We start from the raw sequence: 20,091 nt of genomic DNA on the forward strand, positions 1-20,091 counted from the left end.
ACTCCAGCCTGGGAGACAGAGCGAGACTCTGTCTCAAAAAAAAAAAAAAAAAATGTCCATTTTCAGTTTATTCAAGTTTGTTTTCATGGTGTTTTATACCTCTTGATAAAAAAAATTTCAGACTTTTGTAATTTGTGTATGCTGATCTTCATCAAAAGGTTCATTCTCTGGATCAGAGTCAGTGGTGTCAGAATATCTATAATGATCAGGCTCATTGTCACTAACATCTGGTGTTACAGATGTGTAACTACTAGCCTCTGGATTTGATGGCAGAATGGGGCTATTTTCAACTTCCTTATTTTAAAGATGAAGAAATTGAGACTCAGGGAGATGGGATGACTTATTCATGATCTTCATCTAAACCTTAAAGAACTCGGTGGATTTTCTGTAAACCAAATAGAATACAAATCAACCTATTATTTATATGTTACAATTTCCTGATTGTTATCTATTTGGTATGAAATTGGTGAACTCAGTTTGGCTGGTTGGTTTGATTTAGAAAATAGAAAGGCTATGTCTGTTTTATCATTCCTGCCCATCCACTTCTCCTTTTCTTGGATTCATTCCCCTTTCGCTTCCACCCACAGGACACTTTTCCCTGGAGGCCATACTCCTGATCTCTTTGCAAGGTTTGGTCTTTTCTCTCATTGCAGTTGGTTCCTCTCCAGCCAAGCAGCTATCCCTCTGAGCAGCCATGCCAGCACAATGGAGGGTCTGTGACTGCATGGTAAGCAGTCCAGCAGGGGCAAGACCACTCAGTGGCTCCTGAAACAGGCTCTGTGCTATTGTGGTGTTTAATTATCAACAGCATTTCTACCTCCCAGTGCTTCTGAGTGGGCATTTGTTATAAGACTTACGCAGCTAATTAACTACGGGATGGGGTGGGGGGTGGGGCGGGAACTTTGTGTTCAAAGAATACAATTAGAGTTACTGTTTAAATCCCGAGATAAATAATGATCAGGGACTGGAGGGGTTTTCTTCACCATTAGAATCTAACCTATGGATTACTACTTACAGTTTGTTAATTTTGCCTTTGCCTGCAATTGCTAAATTTGGGTCTGGTTGATAATTGCTCAAAGCTTGAAAATACAATGAGTGTAAAAGGTAAACTAATTTTAACTTTTAATTAAGAATTTTAGGGAACAATTTGTTTGGTTTGCTTGAAAAAGACGGACATATTTGTCTATTACTAATGATGTGCCATTTTTCAATTTAGTAACAGCTTTTCCGTTATTATGGGTATGTTCCTCTTTTTCAATGATGAGAAAATAAGGCACTAAGACAATCATTTAATCTCAGAGTTAGAAGGATACCTTACAACCAACCTCAGATACCTCTCCTTTAGTACCCTTGGTCCTGTATAATTTCCTACATGAGGGGAACTCACTGTTTACTGAGATGACCTTGTCCATTTTCATACAACTCCGAATTTTAAAGTTTCCTTATCCTGAACTGAAATCTGCTTTCCTATTACAGTCATGTGTCACTTACTGACAGGGGTATGTTCTGAGAAATGCATCCTTAGGCAATTTCATTGTTGTGCAAACATTACAGAGTATACTTACACAAATCTAGCAGGTATAGCCTACCACACAGCCAGACTATATGGTATAGCCTATTGCTTCTAGGTTATACACCTGTACAGCATGTTGCTGTACTGACTACTGTAGGCAGCTGTAACACAATAGTATTTGTATATCTAAATCTATTACAACATAGAAAAAAGTACACTAGGAATACTAAAAATATGGCATAAAGGATAAAACATGGTAGAGCTATGTAGGGCATTTACCCTGAATGCAGCTTACAGGACTGGAGGTTGCTTTGGGTGAGTCAGTGAGTGAGTGGTGAGTGAATGTGAGGACGTAGGACATTACTGACACTGCTGTAGACTTCATAAACACTATACAATTAAGCTACACTAAATGTATAAAAAATTCTTTCTTCAATAATAAATTAGCATAGATGGACAGCTTCTCTTGAGCTACGCTTGGCTCCTTCTGACAATTTTTTTGCTTTCCCTAGAGGCACACATTTTGTAACTCTTTTGCTTTATAAACTTTTTAAAACTTTTTGGGTCTTTTGTAATAACAGCTTAAAACACAAACAAACAGTACCACTGTACAAAAATATTTTCTTTATATCCTTATCCTATAAGCTTTTTAAAAATTAAAAAAACAATTTTAAACTGTTTTTGTTAAAAATCAAGACACAAACACACACACCTATATCTAGGGTGACACCTATGCCTAGGGTCAACATTATCAATATCACGGTCTTCCACCTCAACATCTTGTCCCACTGGAAGTTCTTAAGGGGCAGTAACATGCATAGAGCTGTCATCTTTTATGGTAACAATGCCTTATTCTAGAGTACCTCCTGAAGGACCTGAGGCTGGTTTACAGTTAACCATTTTTTTAAATAATTAGAAGGAGTGCACTCAAAAATAACGATAACAAATATAGTAAATATATAAAACAGTAACGTAATAGTTTAGTGTCATTATCAAGTAGTGTATCCTGTACATAATTGTATGTGCCATACTTTCATGTGACTGGCAGCACAGTAGGTTTGTTTAAACCAGCATCACAATGAACATGTGAATAATGCATCGTACTATGATGTTATGACAGCTACAACATCATTAGGCAACAGGAATTTTTTAGCTTCCTTATAATTTTATGGGACCACCTTCATATACGTAGCTTCATATACGTTGACGGAAATGTTATGCGCATGTGATTGTACTTCCAAACTGCAAGCAATGTGGTAAAAGGGCTTTGGGGTCCTATAGCTCAAGTGCTGCCCTTACATATGGGTGATCCTAACTAGTTACTCTGCTATATTGAGCCCAAATTTCTCATTTGTAAAACTGGCATTGTAACAGCACTTGTCTTATAACTTGTAACGAATTAATGATAATCTTTACATAGAAGACTCTCTTAGCGGAGGTTTGCTTATTATTATTACATCTATTGATCTTATATTTTTAGAAGCACACAAAATAAATCAAAATACTTGTTTTATAAAATAACTCTATGTTCTTCCATCAAAAACCCCTCTTGCCTCAAATAAATTTTTTCCATCCTAGCTACTGTTCAGAAATATACACTAGCAAGTGATATGAATTTCAACCCTATCTGCTATTTCAAGGCAGAAAACAAGGTCACTTAGATTTGAACGTTGCATTGTAACAAATATACTCTGGGCAGTTAATAAAATTTATTTTTGCTGAATATAAGCGACAGCCTTCTAACAACTTCACCACTGACTTGTTTTAAGGTAGGAATGACAAAGTAATGTAGGGGAATTCTAAAAATTAAATATTTTTAATTCAAAAACTCTTATACCAGAGAAACACAAAACATAGTTCCAATTTATCCATCTTAAGATTCAGGATACAAGACTCATTTTGGCTTCACTTAGGTCTCAAGCTGTTATTACATTTTCAGATTTTCCCAAGGACATTGAGATGCGGTTCCAAAAAGGTTTTAGAGATCTGGAGATTAAATGTTTCATTTTAATGACTGTGAAACTTTCTTCTCCTACAACTTACTACACACCCAGACATGGGGCTCTGAAGTGTTCTCTGCAACTTTCCAGCAGAATGTTGACTCACAGAGTCCTTATATAACTTAGATTGTAACTGGTGATTTCTTAAGAATCCAGAACAAATGACACAGAAAGGAACTATTGGGACTCATCAAACTCAGAGGGGAAAATGGACATCTTCTCTAAAAGCACAACATGCAAGCCACTTGAGTGGATTATTTAGGAAATTCAAAGGAGATTGCCCCATGGCATCATAGGAGGTTTAAGTAATGAAACAAGATAACCATGTTTTCTGCCAATATTTTCAGTGCTGTTCATAGACATATAGTGTGAGCCACATCATTTAAAATTTCCTAGTAATGACAATAAAAAAGCAAAAAGAAATAGGTGGCATTAATTTTAATAATATATTTTACTTAACTAGATATATCCAAAATGCTACCATTTCAGCATGTAATCAATATAAAATTTATTAATTTTATATTTTATGTTATTTTTGGTACTAAGACTTTGAAATCAATGTAATTTTACATTTAGAACACTTATTCATTTGCATTAGACACATTTCTTTTGTAAATTTTATTTTATTATAAATTGATAATAATGTCATATGTATTTACGGGATACAAAGTAATGTTACGATTTGTGAATACAATGTGGAATAATTAAATCAAGCTAACTAGACATATTCATCACCTCAAATATATATCTTTTTTTGTGGTGAGAACATTTGGAATTTACTCTTTTACCAATTTTGAAATGTACAATACACTGTTATTAACTATATTCATGACACAGTGAAATAAATTTAATAAAACCAATTATTTCTCCTGTCTAACTGAGATTTTGTACACTTTGACTATCATCTCCTCATTGTTCCCAACCCCCTGACTCTGTAACTACCGATCCACTTTCTGCTTCTATGAGTTCAATCGTTTCAGAGTCCACAAGACTCTAAATAAATGAGAACATGAGATATTTGTCTTTCTGTGCATGGCTTATTTCATTTAGCAGAATGTTCTCCAATTCCATCGATTTTGTCACAAATGACAACATTTCCTTCCTTTTTAAAGGCTGAATAGTATTCAATTATGTGTATATATAATACATAACATTTAAAAAATCCACTCATCTGTTAATTGATACTTAGGTTAGTTTCATAACTTAGCTATTGTGAATAGTGCTGCAGTGAACACGGAAGTGCAGACATCTCTTTGACAAACTGATTTCAAATCTTTTGGGTAAATACCCAGAAGTAGGATGACTAGGTCATATGGTAATTCTGTGTTTAGTTTTTTGAGGAACCTCCACTCAGTTTTTGTAATGGCTGTGCAATTTACATCCCCACCAACAGTGTACAAGTGTTTACTTTTCTCCACATCCTCACCGACACTTATCTTCCATCTTTTTCATAATAGCCAGTCTGACAGGTGTTAGATGATATCTCATTTCTCATTGTGATCTTAATTTTCATTTTCCTGAAGATTAGAGGTACTGATCATTTTTTTCCATATATCTGTTGGTCATCTGTATGTCTTCTTTTCAGAAACTCTATTCAGGTTCCTTGCTTATTTTTATTTTTATTTTTGAGATGGAGTCTCACTCTGTCTCCAGGCTGGAGTGCTGTGGTGCGATCTCGGTCCACTGCAACCTGTGCCTCCTGTGTTCAAGCGATTCTCCTGCCTCAGCCTCCTGAGTAGCTGGGATTACAGTAGCTGGGATTACAGGCACCTGCCACCATGCCCAGCAAATTTTTGTATTTTTAGTAGAGATGGAGTTTCCTCATGTTGGCCAGGATGGTCTCGGTCTCCTGACCTCATGATCCTCCCGCCTTGGCCTCCCAAAGTGCTGGGATTACAGGCATGAGCCACTGCACCTGGCCACCTATTTTTAAATTGATTTATTTATTTTCTTCCTGTTGAATTGAATTCCTTACAATTTTTGGACATTAACCCCTTACTGGATGTACAGGTTGCAAATATTTTCTCCCAATACACAGGTTGTCTCTTAACACTGTTGTTTCCTTTGCTGTGAAAAAGCTTCTTAGTTTGTTTTAATCCCATTTGCCTACTTTTGCTTTCGCTATCTGTTTTTGGGCTTATATGCAAAAAATCATTGCCTGGACTAATGTCATGTAGTTTCTCCCCTATATTTTCTTCTAGTAGTTTTACAGTTTCTGGTTTTATGTTTATGTCTTTACTCTATTTTGAGTTGGTTTTTGTATATGGTATGAGATAAGGGTCCAATTTCATTCTTCTGCATGTGGATATCCAGTTTTCCCAACACCATATATTAAAAAGACTATTCTCTTTCCATTGTATGTTTTTGGTACTTTTGTTGAAAATCCATTTACCATCCATTCATGGTTTCATTTCTGGGCTCTCTATTCTGTTCCATTGGTCAATGGCATAGATATATTTCAAATGTTTGATAGTCATATGTGGCTAGTGGATTCTGTGTTGGACAGTGTAGTTTTAGAACACAAAAGTTACACAAATTTTAAAAAGTGCTTAATAGGAAGTGTTTTGGAATACAAACTATATAACTAATGGGTAAAATATTTAAATTCTTTACCAAAAACTCTTGGGTCATTTTATTTTGTTTTTGAGAGTTATGTTGGCTAACAATTTTTAGAAATCAATTACAGTTGGCCAGGTAATGTGATAAATGTTTTAATGGTATTATTCCACTTAATTCTCAATAATCTTATATGGGTAATAAGGTAGCCAGCCTCCAGGAGGGCCTGCAGTGACCTATGTCTGCTTGTATTCACACCCTTGTATAGTTTTCTCCTACACTGAACAACCAGGGTTGTTCTGTGAGATCAGCAGAATTCTGCAGAAATGACACTATGTCACTTCAGAGGTTAGGTTATACATGTGACTGTTGCTTCCACCTTGACTGGTCTCTCTTTCTCTCTTTCTCAGATCATTTTCTCTGGGGGAAGCCAACTGCCATGTCATAGAGTAGCCATATGGAGAGACCCATATAGTAAGAAATGTGGGGCTCATGCCAGTAGCCACCATGAGTAAGCTCGGAAGTGGGTCCTGTAGCTCAATCAAGCCTTAAAATGACAGCAATCTCATGGAGTCACGTGAGATTATGACTGAGCCATAACCATCTAGCTAAAGCCATTCCCAGCTCAGACTCACATGAGATAAACATTTACTATTTTTAGTTGCTGTTTGGGGGTAATTATTACACAGCAATATATAATAATACAAGTTAAGTACAATTATTATATCCATTTTGCAAATGAAGAAATGGGGCCACAGATAGGGTAAGGAATTTTCCCACAGCTACAAAAGTTCAGATGTGGGATTTGAAGCCAGAACTCTCTGACCCCAGGAATTTAATTTTTAGCCTTTTCTAAGGGTTTAATTTAAAAGCTGCTCCCCAAACAATTCTATTGCTTTTGTGTTTATGTTAAAACTCATAGGGAAAAGTCTGCCTACCCTCTAGACTGATAATAATGGATATATTTTGGGTTTTGGGGGATGGGAACCTAGATTGTGTGTGCATGTGGGGATGCATTGGGTGGGCTATAAAAGATACCTTTTAACTTTATCTATAATCTTTTCATTTCCGACAAGGAGAAGATATTCTATGTTGCATGTATATTTAAAAATTTTTAAAAAGAAAAAAAAGATGGCTATAAAACAACATGGATGAACCTGGAGGACATTATTCTAAGTAAAAAAAGCCAGACACAGAAAGAGATAATGGATGATCTCACTTAAATCTGGAAATTTAAAAAGTCAAACACATAGAAACAGAGGGTAGAATAGTGGTTGCTATGGGCTAGGGGTGGGGAAAATAGGGAGATATTGATCAAAGGGTACAAATTTTCAATTAGAAGATGAACAAGATCTGGGGATCTAACGTACAGCATGGGTGGTGATGGATCTGTGAATTAATTTGATTATGATAATCTTTATACAACATGTATATCAAGTCATCACATTATATACCTTGAATGTATACAATCTTGTCAATTAAATATTTTAAAGCAAAAAACCAGAAAAATGCAACTATCAACTCAAAGAACAGGTGACACGAACTTAGGCTTTGGCCATCTGATGTTTAAATAATTATTTGAAAACATAAAAAAGATCAATGAGCCCAATACTAAGTAAAATCATTCTTTTCATAAGGGATAATATATTCACACCCCTCAAAAGAAATAGGCTTGGGATTGATTCAATTAAATTCAATTGAGTGTCTACTGTTTGCTGGGGATTCAGTAATAAATGAGAGAGGTGCTGTCCTTTGGAATTTGTGTTCTATTGCAGAGGAGACGAAAATAAGCAAATAAAAACATCAAGAAAAATCGTAAGGGCTATGCACAAAATGACAAGAGAGTGATGTGATGAGAAAATGTCATTTTAGACTTTGGACTTGGTGGCCAGAGAAAGCCTCTCTTGAAGATGTCACATTTAATCTGAAATGTGAATGTTAAGAAGGATTTGGCCGTGTAATGAACAAGATTAAAAGCACTCAAGCATTCCAAGTAGATGGAATAGCCAATACAAAGGCCCTATGGCAAGATAGCCTGGCACGTTACAGGAACAGAATGGAGGATGGTGTGGGTGAGGAGTGCACAGTATAAGAACAGATTTGTAAGTCAGGGTGAAGATCTATACCCCTATTTTAGTGAAGCAGAAAAAAATATTGAGGGCTCATTATAGAGACCTGTCTGAGGCTTGTTCTTTACATATTCTTATTGGCTGCAAATCTTTGTCCTTTGAGGGTGGATTTGATTTCAGGAAATCTCTCTAAATAGTTTGAAGCCAAGTCTGGTGAACACAGAGGGTGATGATGCTAGGCAATGCTGTTTTGGAACAAAAATCAGGTGTGACTCTCAGCAACGAGTCAGATTTTCTCATAAACTGACTCTGAGGACAATTCCAAAGTGTTCAGAGTAATGGCAGCACTGTTGGAGCAAGTGTGGGGTCTCCCAGGAGGACCATGTGGAAGGATAACATTCGCTTGGACTGTAGACTTTCTAGTGTGTTTGTTTACATAAAACCAGCCTCATTAGTTTATAGTCACACCTCTTAGACATGGCCTGACCAGTCCCAGCACAAACACGAACCGCTTACTACTGCAGAAATGAGTGGTGCATCCTGACAAGACTGCCAAAATTGTAACACTGGTGTCTGCACCATGCTCAAATGACAGCAATTCTGTTAATTGCATTTTATGAAGTAACTGGACATAACAAATTCTGAGTGACACTTTCTAGTTCCACAGGCAGCATCTGAGAGAAAGTGAGAGGGAGGCATTCACCAAGAAATGCAGAGGGAGGGGAGAGGGACTAGAGAGAAGGAGAACGTAGCTAAGGGAAAGGGCAGAAAGACTGAAACAAAGAGGTATTCTACTATTCTTACTGGTCTATATAATTAAATAGTGCAAAAATAAAAACAACTAGGCTACATCTACAACCAAATTCTGTAACAATGTCTGGAAAACAATAACAGCATTATTAACGACAAAAGGTGCCCCAAAGTTTAAGTTACTGGAAGACTTGAAGGTTTTTTTCCCTACATTCTGTGTATGCATGTGTGTGTGTCTGTGTCGATGATACACATAACGACTGTATATGTGCACACTAAGACTTGACATTTGTGACTCCCAGTAGCATAAGACAAGGCTGTCACAAAGGCTAAAATTTCAACAGTAATTTTCTGAGCATCTACTATGTACTAGGTACTGGAGTCAAAGAATGAAATAAAATCTCTGTGAGTGACCAAATTTGTACACAATAGGCAAAAGAGCTAGTTTCTTTATGATTACTATCTACGGGGCCTTAATGGCCATCTCAGAAAGGCAAGACTCCCATTGATGATTCAGCAAACTCCTCCTGGAGGCTATTGGTTTGAAGGTGGGGGCAGAATATGAGTTAGTCAGAAAAAGGGAGGGGTTTATGACTGGGTGCTTTTATATACAGAGACAACAAGTCTTTCTTTGACAGCAGTTGTTCAATTGAGCATGAGTCATAGCGACTGGGATCCTAAGTGTATGAAACAGTCTATGGCATACCCATAGGTGTCCTGTGGTGCCTCTATACATTGGCTTTCCTAGTTGCAGTCCTTTCAGATTCGGTGGCTGTTTTCCTAAGCTCAGCACATCAGTCTGCAAGAAAGTACTTGGGACTCTACTTCAATAACTGCTGATTGTTTTTCTGCAAGGAAAGGATATTACTTTGTGCTGTTTGCAAAAAGGTAGGAGGAACAGAAAAAAGTCATTGAATAAAGATAGTAGATTCATCTAATGAGTAGGCTGTGGTTCTGTATATATTTAACTTCAGAGCAGTGTGCAAGTTTAGATGGCTGCTTCTGGTATTTTTCTATGAGTAAGGAAACATACGTGGTTGAGTTTCAAGCTATGCATATAAAGAACACATCCATGTGGCTCTGGCTTCTAGAGGTTCAAGATAGAAGACAGGCCTGACCAATGGTTTAGGAGTTAAGTCCCTAAACCCTCCGTGTCACTGTGCACGGAGAAATGGAGAAAACTACAGACGATGTTCTTCTGAATTGTGTGAGGATACTTGGTTGGCATAGTGAAAAGAATGCTGGGCTAGTTTTCAGAAGAGAATACACAGAGAAAGAGAAGAAAGAAAATTAACCTTGTTAGAAACCCTGGAGTCTGCACTCTGCTTTGAAATATGCAACTGTAATTAGAAGAGGAGCAGATGGAGAGCCAAAATAGGGAGGAATTGAGCATCTAATGTGTAACAGTGATGCACGCCAAAGCTTTCTCACAAACACCAAGGGAGTTAATACAGATCTGGGTTCAAATCCTGACTGCACCACCTATTAACTTTGTTGTGTTGGGATAACTATTTGACCTTTAAAATTCCAATTTCTTTATTGATAAAGATGAAGAAAACAACGTCTCCCTCACAAGCCAGTTGTGAGGATCAAGGGAGATGATGTAGACAAAAGCATTTTTGTAGGTGTAAAACACTCTAAGAGCTTCAGACCTCATCGTTATTTTTCCTCTCTTATATATCCTGCCTCTTTGGCTTCTGGGGAACAGTTTACGGCAGGTGTTTGCTTATCTGGTTCTGGCTGGCAGACTAGTTTTTCTCTTGGGCTTGCTCAAACTCATGTACAGAAGCATTCTGCTTCTTTTGTACTTGACATATAAAGTGAATTAAAAATGCCTGAAAACACTATGTTTTTCTATCCTGCCTCTCTCCAACGGGAATGACACCTTAATGCACAGAACAGAACAAAGAAATACATCATATGACTTTAGCAAACAGTAGAAAGGGAGAGATGCAGGGGCCCAGAGGCCACAGCCCTCCATATTGGTTATGTGGAAAGGCAGTGAGTTTGTGTGGAAAGATTCCAGGTGTTGGCATCCTACAGATTTGGGCTTGAGTCCCTGGCATCCCTATTCATTTGCTGGATGTGTGACCTTGGGCCAGTCAGTTAACTTCTCAGAATCACAAGTTCCTCATCTTCAAAATGGAGTTAATAGCCTTATCCTGTAGGGTTAGTGTGAAAACCAGAGATGTTGTATGTGGAGACACAACCAATCTTGCATTGCCATTTTTACACATGTGAGTCTATATGTGGTAGTATCTCTTTGCCTTCTTAGGTAGCCAAGGTGACTTAGGTGTCATGTTTCCTGGAGGCTGAAACCTGGGTTTATCTCCCACCATTTGTCCTTTACAACTTTGTGATAGTAACATGGCTATCATCCCAGAGACAATGAGGATGAAAACCAGGGATCTCTTGAACAAATTTGCTTTTGGTTTAACTAGATATTTAGTACTTGAGTTCTTTTATAGAGGTTTAATTATGCACAGGGAGATTTGGGAGGTAAGGAGTCTTACTGTTTTCACAGAAAATGCAGAGTTCTTTGTAGTGTCACAGGTAAGTGAGTAGGACTAATGTTTCATCCAGCCCAGTGCAGGATGGCCATGGCAACATCTGGATGAATGGTCTCCTTGTTCCTGTAGAATGGGGCTCAGTCTGCATTCTCCATGTTCAGACCCTCTGATTCTCTCTCCACCCTTCTCTCACTGGATCTTTGGGACAGACGTTGTTGCAGAATAAACCAGAAGGCAGCAAAGATGCCATTTCAATTTCTTCCATCCTCATTTATCATCCTTCCAAATCCTCCAGTTCCACTAAAAAGGGGCAGCACTTTGACTATAGAGCTCTTTTGAAGAGCTCAAATCCTACCGAATCCAAATCTTCACTGTCTCTGACATGGATATGGTGAGCTTAGCATTTTTATAATAAGAAATTTTCTGATACAAGGATCTGCTTCTGTACCTAGTCTTTGGGTGGTGGCGATTTATGAAATTTAGGGGCAGAGATGTGACCTCTAATTGTATATTTACTTGCTTCTCTTTCAGCCTTCTGGGTCTCACCACTTGGAAGTAAGTGAATCAGTATTAGTGAAACTAACAGTTTGATGAGTTTACTCTTTTCTTTAAGGAAACATAAAAACAGTGGCTCACAGCCATTGTGATCAATGGGTCAGAGAGTTTTCACTAAGGGGAATGTGAGTGCCTACTTCATAATGTTGCTGTGAGGATTAAAGGAGTTAATACATGGAAAGTGCTCAGAAAAGTGCCTGACACAGGGTGAGTGCTGCATGATATTATCCCATCCACTCCTGGATGGGGTCTGCCATTGGCCCCAGTGCAACTTTCTTCCCCAAGTACTATCAGCTCTACTTCAAAATACATCCAGAAAGAAGCCAGTCACAGAAGACCATATATTATATAATTCTGTTATGTGAAATGTCTAGAACAGGCAAATCTATAGAAACAGAAGGTAGGTTCATGGTTGTCAAGAGCTGAGAAGAGTTGGGGAGGTTGGGGAGTGATAATAGTTAAATGGTATGATGTTTCTTTTCAGGGCAATGAAGCTCTAAAATTGATGGTGGTGATGGCTGCACAACTCTGTGCATATACTAAAAACCATTGAATTGTATACTTTAAATGGGTAAATTTTATGGTATGTGAATTGTATCTCAATAAAGCTGTTAAAAATATATCCAGAATTCTGACACTACTCAACATCACTGTGATGTGAGTCCAAGCATCCAGTCTGTCTCCTGGACCACTAAAATGACCTTGTAACTGGTCTTCTCAATTTCACAATTACCTCACCACTGTCTCTTTTCCATAGAGCACTGTAGTGATCTTCTAATATAAATCAGAATATGTCATTTACCTTCCTAAATTGCTCCACTGCCTTCCCATCATACTCCACAATTCAAGTTGAACACTGACCATGGCCTCAGGGTCCTGCATAATCTGGTCCCTGTGACTTCTCTCTCAATCATCATTCTCCCTCTTGCTACTTTGCTTTGGACCCATTGACTTTTTTGGTTCCTCCAGTATGTCAGTCTTATTCTTGCCTGCCTCAGCATCTTTCTATTTGCCATTCACTCTGCTGATAATTTGACCCCCACATCTTCTCATAGTTCATTCCTTCATATCATCTAGAATCCAACTCAAATATCACCACATCAGAGAGGCTTTTCTTGCCCAACCCTATTTATGTATTCATTTTTAATTGACATATTGTAACTGCCCATATTTATGGGGTACAACTGGATGTTTTCATATACATGTATGTTGTATAATCATTAAATTAGGGTATTTAGTGTATCCATCACCTCATGCATTTATCAGTTCTTTATGGTGAGAAAATTCAAAAGCCTCTCTTCTAGCTACTTTGTAATATACAATACCTAACTGTTAGCCATTCCAACATCACCCTACTGTGCAGTAAACACCAGACATTCCTCCTAATTGTCAAAATTAAAAATAGAACTACCATACGATGCACCAGTCCCACTACTGGGTATATATCCAAAGGAAATAAAATCAGTATGTTGAAGAAATATATGCATCCCCATGTTTATTATGGCACTATTCACAATAGCTAAGGTGTGGCATCAACTTAAGTGTCTATCAATAGATGAATAGATAAAGAAAATGTTGCATAAGCCAAGCAAAGAAAGATAAACATGGTGTGATCTCACTTACATGTGGAATTTTTTAAAAAGTTGATATCATAGAAGCAGAAATTACAGTGATTACCGAAGACTGAGGGGTGGGGATTGTGAGAGATTGGTCAATGGGTACCAACCCTATTTAAAATAGTCCCTTCCCTATCAATCTCTAGCCACTCATCCATTTTATTTTCTTCACAGCATATATCACTATTTTGAGTTTGTATTTTGTCTATTTACTTGCTTATTGGAAGTCTTCCCAACAAGCATGTAATTTCTATGAGAATAGGGATTTTTGTCTTGTTTGCTGTTACATTCCTAGCACCTAGAACAGTGTCCTGCACTCAGTGTTTATTGAATGAATGAATGAATGAATGAATGAATGAATGAAGCCACTGCATTGACTGTGGATACAAAACAGAAACACACAAATGCTCATTCTTCTATATATATCTCCTATTCTATATCCTCACTTGGAGTATCTCACATATTTTAAAGCTTGTGATAAAATTCTTAGAAGTTCTTTGGGGGTTCCTTTTTAATGCCATTCAGCATATTCTATTTAGAAAGGAACTTGATGCTTAGACCAATAAATGCTGTCACTATTTGCATGAAAGTCCATGAAAACATCCAAAGCCTATCAGAGTCTATGCTTAGTCAACAATTCCTGCTCTGAAAGTCAGCAATGGCTATTTTGGTGGCATAAGGCTGGAATCTGGCTTTAACAGTACATGTGTTTATTCTCAGGTTACTTACAGTGTGGACTTTCTCGGGCCCCTGTCCTCAGAAGAATCCTTGCAATGGGCACATTGTTGGTCATGATGGCAATATCCAGGGGTGTCAAGCCCTCGCTGTTAGGTGTGTTGAGGTCGAGTTCTTCTGGTGTGTACTGATACAGGAGGATCTGCACAGCATCCATGTCCTGCTGCTCGACTGCCTCAAACATGGCTTCATTGCCCTGGAAATTCTAGAGAGGAGCAAAAGTAGATTAGCACAGTTTCTTAAACCAGTGTGTCTTTGTAGCTTAGCTCTTTTGAAGCTTAAAGACTGTTTCAGGGACTACATGTCTACTTATAAGTGGAATAACTACAATTTATCCCAAGGTCTCCAAAGTAAACACTCTGTTAGACTTCCCCTCCATCATTTCTAATGGACATTGAATAGATGCACTGAGAGAATACAGGATAGCCTGGCTGGGCTGTAGATAAGAGCAAACCTCAGCTTTTCTCAAACCAGTCTTCTGAAAAATACTCTAATAGTTCATTTGGCTGGGCATGGTGGCTCACGCCTGTAACCCCAGAACTTTGGGAGGCCGAAGTGGGCAGATCACTTGAGGCGAGGAGTTTGAAACCAGCCTAGCCAACATAGCGAAACCCCATATCTACTAAAAATATAAAAATTAGCCGAGTGTGGTGTTGGGTGCCTGTAATCCCAGCTACTCCGGAGGCTGAGGCAGGAGGATCACTTGAACCCAGGAGGCAGAGGTTGCAGTCAGCTGAGATTGCGCCACTGAACTCCAGCCTGCGCAACGGAGGGAGACTCTGTCTCAAAAAAAAAAAAAGTAATTAAGAGATGTTCTATGAAGAAAATAGCATGTGGTCAAATCAATTTGATAAACATTAGATTAAACCAAGTGTACCCCATTACTTCCCTGTAGGCTTCCTCAGGGTCTTTAATAATTTTTACATGTATTTTATTGCATTTGCTTTGACTACTCCTGGAATAGTGTTCTACAGAACACAGTTTGAGAAACGCTGGCATAGGTAATGTTAGCACAGGTAGCAGTTATGGCTAGCTTGGAATTGAGAGTACACTTTCTCTGTTTTTCCTCAAACTCACCCCTCCCTCTCCATCCCCAGCCTCTACATTGTCATCTCGTGTCTGGACCATGGCAATGACCTGTCTGCTGCTAGTCTTGGTCTCCCCCAGCTCTCACTCTACACTGATACAAGAATAATCTTCCTGAAATATACATGTTACATGTTACTTCCTTATTTCCGAATATCTACTAGCTCCACACTGCCTGTGGGTTGATAGTTTCTGACCCCTGAGATGAGGAGTCCAAGTGGTAGTGTTCAGGGAGAGTTTCAATGGCTGGATGGCAAATTGGTTTTGGACCTCATGGGACCAGAGTTGAATATTTATAGAATACAGTTCACTTGCAGAAAAAAATAGCTTAAGAAAATATGGTTCCTTTGAAAAGTTCTTTCAAAGGATTAATAGTAAACAAAGGAGAAGAACTCTGGAATTCTTTTAGGTACATATTTCTTAGCACATGGGAGAAGACCAACACACTTATTATTTACACATCTATCTGGTATCTTCACCAAGAGTTGCTTGGTCTTTAAAAGAGTTGAAATACCACTGGTTTTAACCTGCATAGGGGTCACCTGATTAACATGTGGAAGATCTCCAGTGACCAAATGTTCAGGTGGTCAGGTTTTATTTTTAGTCTCATTAAAAATCAATTCTCCCTATCAAAGGCTGCAGGTCAGCTTTAGCTGAGTACATAACACAAAATTGAAATTTGAGGAAAATACAAAGCTATTATGCAAATGCTTGTTTTGACAATGGGGACCCAGGGAATAAAGCTATTTTGGTATGCAGTTTTCTTTGCTACAAGACAATCTGCTGAATGGTAAAGTGTTTGATCCACAATCTGCTAAACTGAAGAGCCTCTGATGCTTAGGCCCCAAATTAACCACAGCCAAGTCCTCCCAAAAGATGAGTTTGAAATGAGAAAACATATTAGAAAACAAATGAGTTCAAAGTTAAAGTGCCACCCTGTCCACAGTCGCGTATTTGTTTTTGGCTCTTAGTATTCCTAATTTCTCATGTGCCATATTTACTTTGACTCTTAAGTCATTTCCTCCTCCAAGCTTTTGCTGGCAAACTTTGGCATGCTTCTATCTGGAAAGGCTAGGACTCATTTCTGTTTTAAGAGCAAACAAATGGTGCCATTACTCCCTGCAAAAATCCCCTTGCTGAGCATGTTAATATTATGCTCTCAGCTTTTACTGAGGGCCATTCTGAGAAACTATTATATGAGAATGCCTATAACATCATCAGTTCCACTATTTACACCATTCTCTATTACATAACTCACTATGACATCTACAAGGTCCAGAGGACTGAGCAACAGGTGAATATTCTTTCCTCCTGATGGACTGAGACATTTTTAGTTATCAACAGATGGGATGCTATAATCAATTGTGTTTCTTTTTCTGCTTTGACTTTCTGGGAAGTCAGAGATGAATGTAATGATAAATTTCAGGTACAGGTACTATATTTGCCTAGATTTTTTGATATATCTATTTTTGTTCTTATACCCAATATTTTCTTTTCCTAGTTTTTTTTTTTACATTTTTCCTTTACTTTCCTTCCTTCCTCCTCTCTCTTTCTTTGTCTATCATATAATACATGTGCATTCTTTGGATTCTATTTTGAATGCCTTTGGAAAGAAAGTGTGGTATACATTAGAAATAAGTAATAATATTGTTATTTGAATGAACACTGGAACTCTCAGAAAGCCCATTTAACCTGAGACTTCATATTTGTCAAGCTGCTCTTTTTTGAGGTTTATTTATTTTTTGGTGTAGTGGTGAAATAAAAATTAAGGGAGAAGAAAAAGAAACAAAAAGAAAGGGAAACAGCTCACAATCACTCAGACTTTGTCTAACAACATAAATATGTACAGTTACTGCCTTACCTGACTCTATTCCAGCATTTATAAAATTGCAAGCATCAACTTCTGAAGTAAACGTGAATCATCTTAGAATATCCTTAAACCCAAACATAACTGAATAAATCAAACTGACACAAGAATAAAAAGTTTTGTTACCACCGAGGTCTTCCTGAGACTCAGCCGATCAGTTCTTGTCCTAAAGTAGGCCTCATCGAAGGAAGAGTGGCTCCCCTTCAGTTTCTCAGAGAGGTTCCTGTACAGGCGTTTGGCTGCGTTGGGAGATGAGGGAGCACTATGTTTTTTTGACTGACAGAGATGTAAATTTTGCATTTGTTGCGTCATTTTCACACGACAATTCCTAAGAAGAGGAAAGTCTGATGTTATATCTTTTACACCACAAATTATAAGTTGACATATAATTTTATCATCTCCAGTCAGTATCTGGAATCCAAATACAATATTATAGCTGGTAGGGACCTTAGAGATGATCAGACCCAGCTTTTTCATGTTTTAAATGAGAAAGCTGAAACCCAGGGAAAGGAAGCAGCTTACTCATGGCCACAGAGCTAATTGGTGGCAGGAATGAAATGACAACCTCCGTTTACTATATAAACGTATTCATTTACATACAGACATATATATGATTGAACCTCGACTCAAGTCTTTACTTCTCTATCCCAAGTGAGGAAGTGTCTCTCTGTAACCTAGGTGGTCTGTTCAATTCCTCTTGGGTATATATAATTGGGACTTTTCTACTTACATCCCCCTAGATGTTGGCTTCTGTTGGGTATATAAGAAAGTGTGGCTCTGTCTCAGATGGACAGATGCAAGTTAACTTCTGCATAGCCCCAATCTCTTGAGGTAGCAGTTAACTTACCTCTGTCCTCTGTCCATCTGAGGCTTGGCGAACTATCTCAGTATGCAGAATCTTGGGGAATTTGTACCCATAGGTCCATCCCTGCTCACCCCAGATACCCTGGCTGGGGTCCACCAAGGCACTCACTACTGGCATTCCTCACCAATGTCACAACTGCAGTCAGTTTCCAGATCAGCCATGCCATTCAAAAGCCACTCACAATTACTTTGGGTATTGCTCTTGAAATTTTGATGCTATAAAGGCCCAGGCTGCCTGGCATGTGTATATGTATTGGATGAACAAAGGAATGAGAGAAATAACTAGCCAAGGTAATTATGCGCAAAGTGTCTCCCTGGTAGAGCCTCTGATGCGCTGGGCCCAGCGCTCTCTGGAGCATGTCACTGCCTTCTCACCACTTCCCCTCAAATGTTTTAAATTTAATTTTTAAAATTGGTATATAATAAATATACACATTTTGGGGTATATGTGATAATTTAATACATTTATATAATTTATAAAGATCAAATCAGTGTAGTTGGGATTCCCATCACTTTAAATATTTAGGAGCCTAGTATATAGGAAGACTCATAGTAGCTAACATTTTTGTTGTTGTAGGCATTCAACAGATAGTTTAGAATAAATGAGTGCACATATGAGAGTCTATTATATTTAATATACTAGAGCACTACCCAGAAGTTAATTTCATCCTCATGCCTTTGAACTGGGTTCCATGTCTGCTAGCACAAACTAACTTTGATTCACTTTGACTTTAAGAAATGGAGATTCATCTTCATTTCATTGTTAAAGTGCTCAGGCTTTTTTTATTTTTTTATTTTTTTATTTCCAGCTTTTAAGTTCATGGCTACATGTGCAGGATGTGTAGGTTTGTTACATAGGTAAATATGTGCTATGGTGGTTTGCTGCATAGATTATCCCTTTACCTAGGTATTAAGCCCAGCATCCATTAGCTATTCTTCCTGATGCTCTCCCTCTTCTCAGCCTGCACCCTCTGACAGGACTGAGTATGTGCTGTTCCTCGCCATGTGTCCATGTGTTCTCATCATCCAGCTCCTACTTATAAGTGAGAACATGTAATATTTGGTTTTCTGTTCCTGCATTAGTTTGCTGAGGATAATGGCTTCCAGCTTCATCCATGTCCCTACAAAGAACATGATCTCATTTATTTTTATGGCTACATAGTATTCCATGGTGTATATATACCATATGTTCTTTATTCAGTCTATCATTGATGGGCATTTAGGTTGATTCTGTGTCTTTGCTGTTGTGAATAGTGCTGCAGTGAATATATGCATGCATGTATCTTTATAATAGAATGGTTTATATTCCTTTGGGTGTATACCCAGTATTGGGATTGTTGGGTCAAATGGTATTTCTGCCTCTAGGTATTTGAGGAATCACCATACTGTCTTCCACAATCATTGAACTAATTTACACTCCCACCAAAAGTGTAAAAGTGTTTTGTTTTCTCCACAACCTGGCCAGAATCTGTTGTTTTTTGACTTTTTAGTAATAGCCATTCTGACTGGTGTGAGATGGTATCTCATGGTGGATTTTATCTAATGATCAGTGATGTTGAGCTTTTTTGCATGTTTATTGACCACATGTATATCTTCTTTTGAGAAGTGTCTGTTCATGTATTTTGCCCACTTTTTAATGGGGTTGTTGTTTTTTCTTATAAATTTGTTCAAGTTCCTTGTAGATGCTGGATATTAGACACTGTCAGATGCATAGTTTGCAAATATTTTGCCCATTCTGTAGGTTGTCTGTTCCCTCTGATGATAGTTTCTTCTGCTGAGGCACCGTTTAAGTTTTGTCTGCAACTACCTTCAAGGCAAAAAAGACTTCCTAGATCCTTTTAAGGTGTTCCTACTTAGTCAATCTTAGTGATGTCTGGGAGGCCCTACGCAGTTCTAGCTAAATGGACATATTTACATTTGGAAGGATGATGCCAAGCATTGTCTGTAATGTGTATGTATGTGTATGTTTT

The 20,091-nt window shown here is 38.0% G+C and overlaps 1 protein-coding gene across 1 annotated transcript in view; it reads right to left on the reverse strand.

Moving 5' to 3' along the window:
* Positions 1 to 20,091, reverse strand: part of ANKFN1 (ankyrin repeat and fibronectin type III domain containing 1) — a 361,962-nt gene that overhangs the window by 146,505 nt on the left and 195,366 nt on the right. The window contains exons 5-6 of the mRNA XM_054457189.2: positions 17,384 to 17,585; positions 14,299 to 14,509 (exon numbers count right to left, since the gene is read on the reverse strand). Coding sequence (XP_054313164.1) covers positions 14,299 to 14,509; positions 17,384 to 17,585 — 413 coding nt within the window. The remainder of the gene's footprint in view (positions 1 to 14,298; positions 14,510 to 17,383; positions 17,586 to 20,091) is intronic.

Source organism: Pongo pygmaeus, chromosome 19 (genome assembly GCF_028885625.2).
Source record: "Pongo pygmaeus isolate AG05252 chromosome 19, NHGRI_mPonPyg2-v2.0_pri, whole genome shotgun sequence".
Taxonomy (NCBI): domain Eukaryota; kingdom Metazoa; phylum Chordata; class Mammalia; order Primates; family Hominidae; genus Pongo; species Pongo pygmaeus.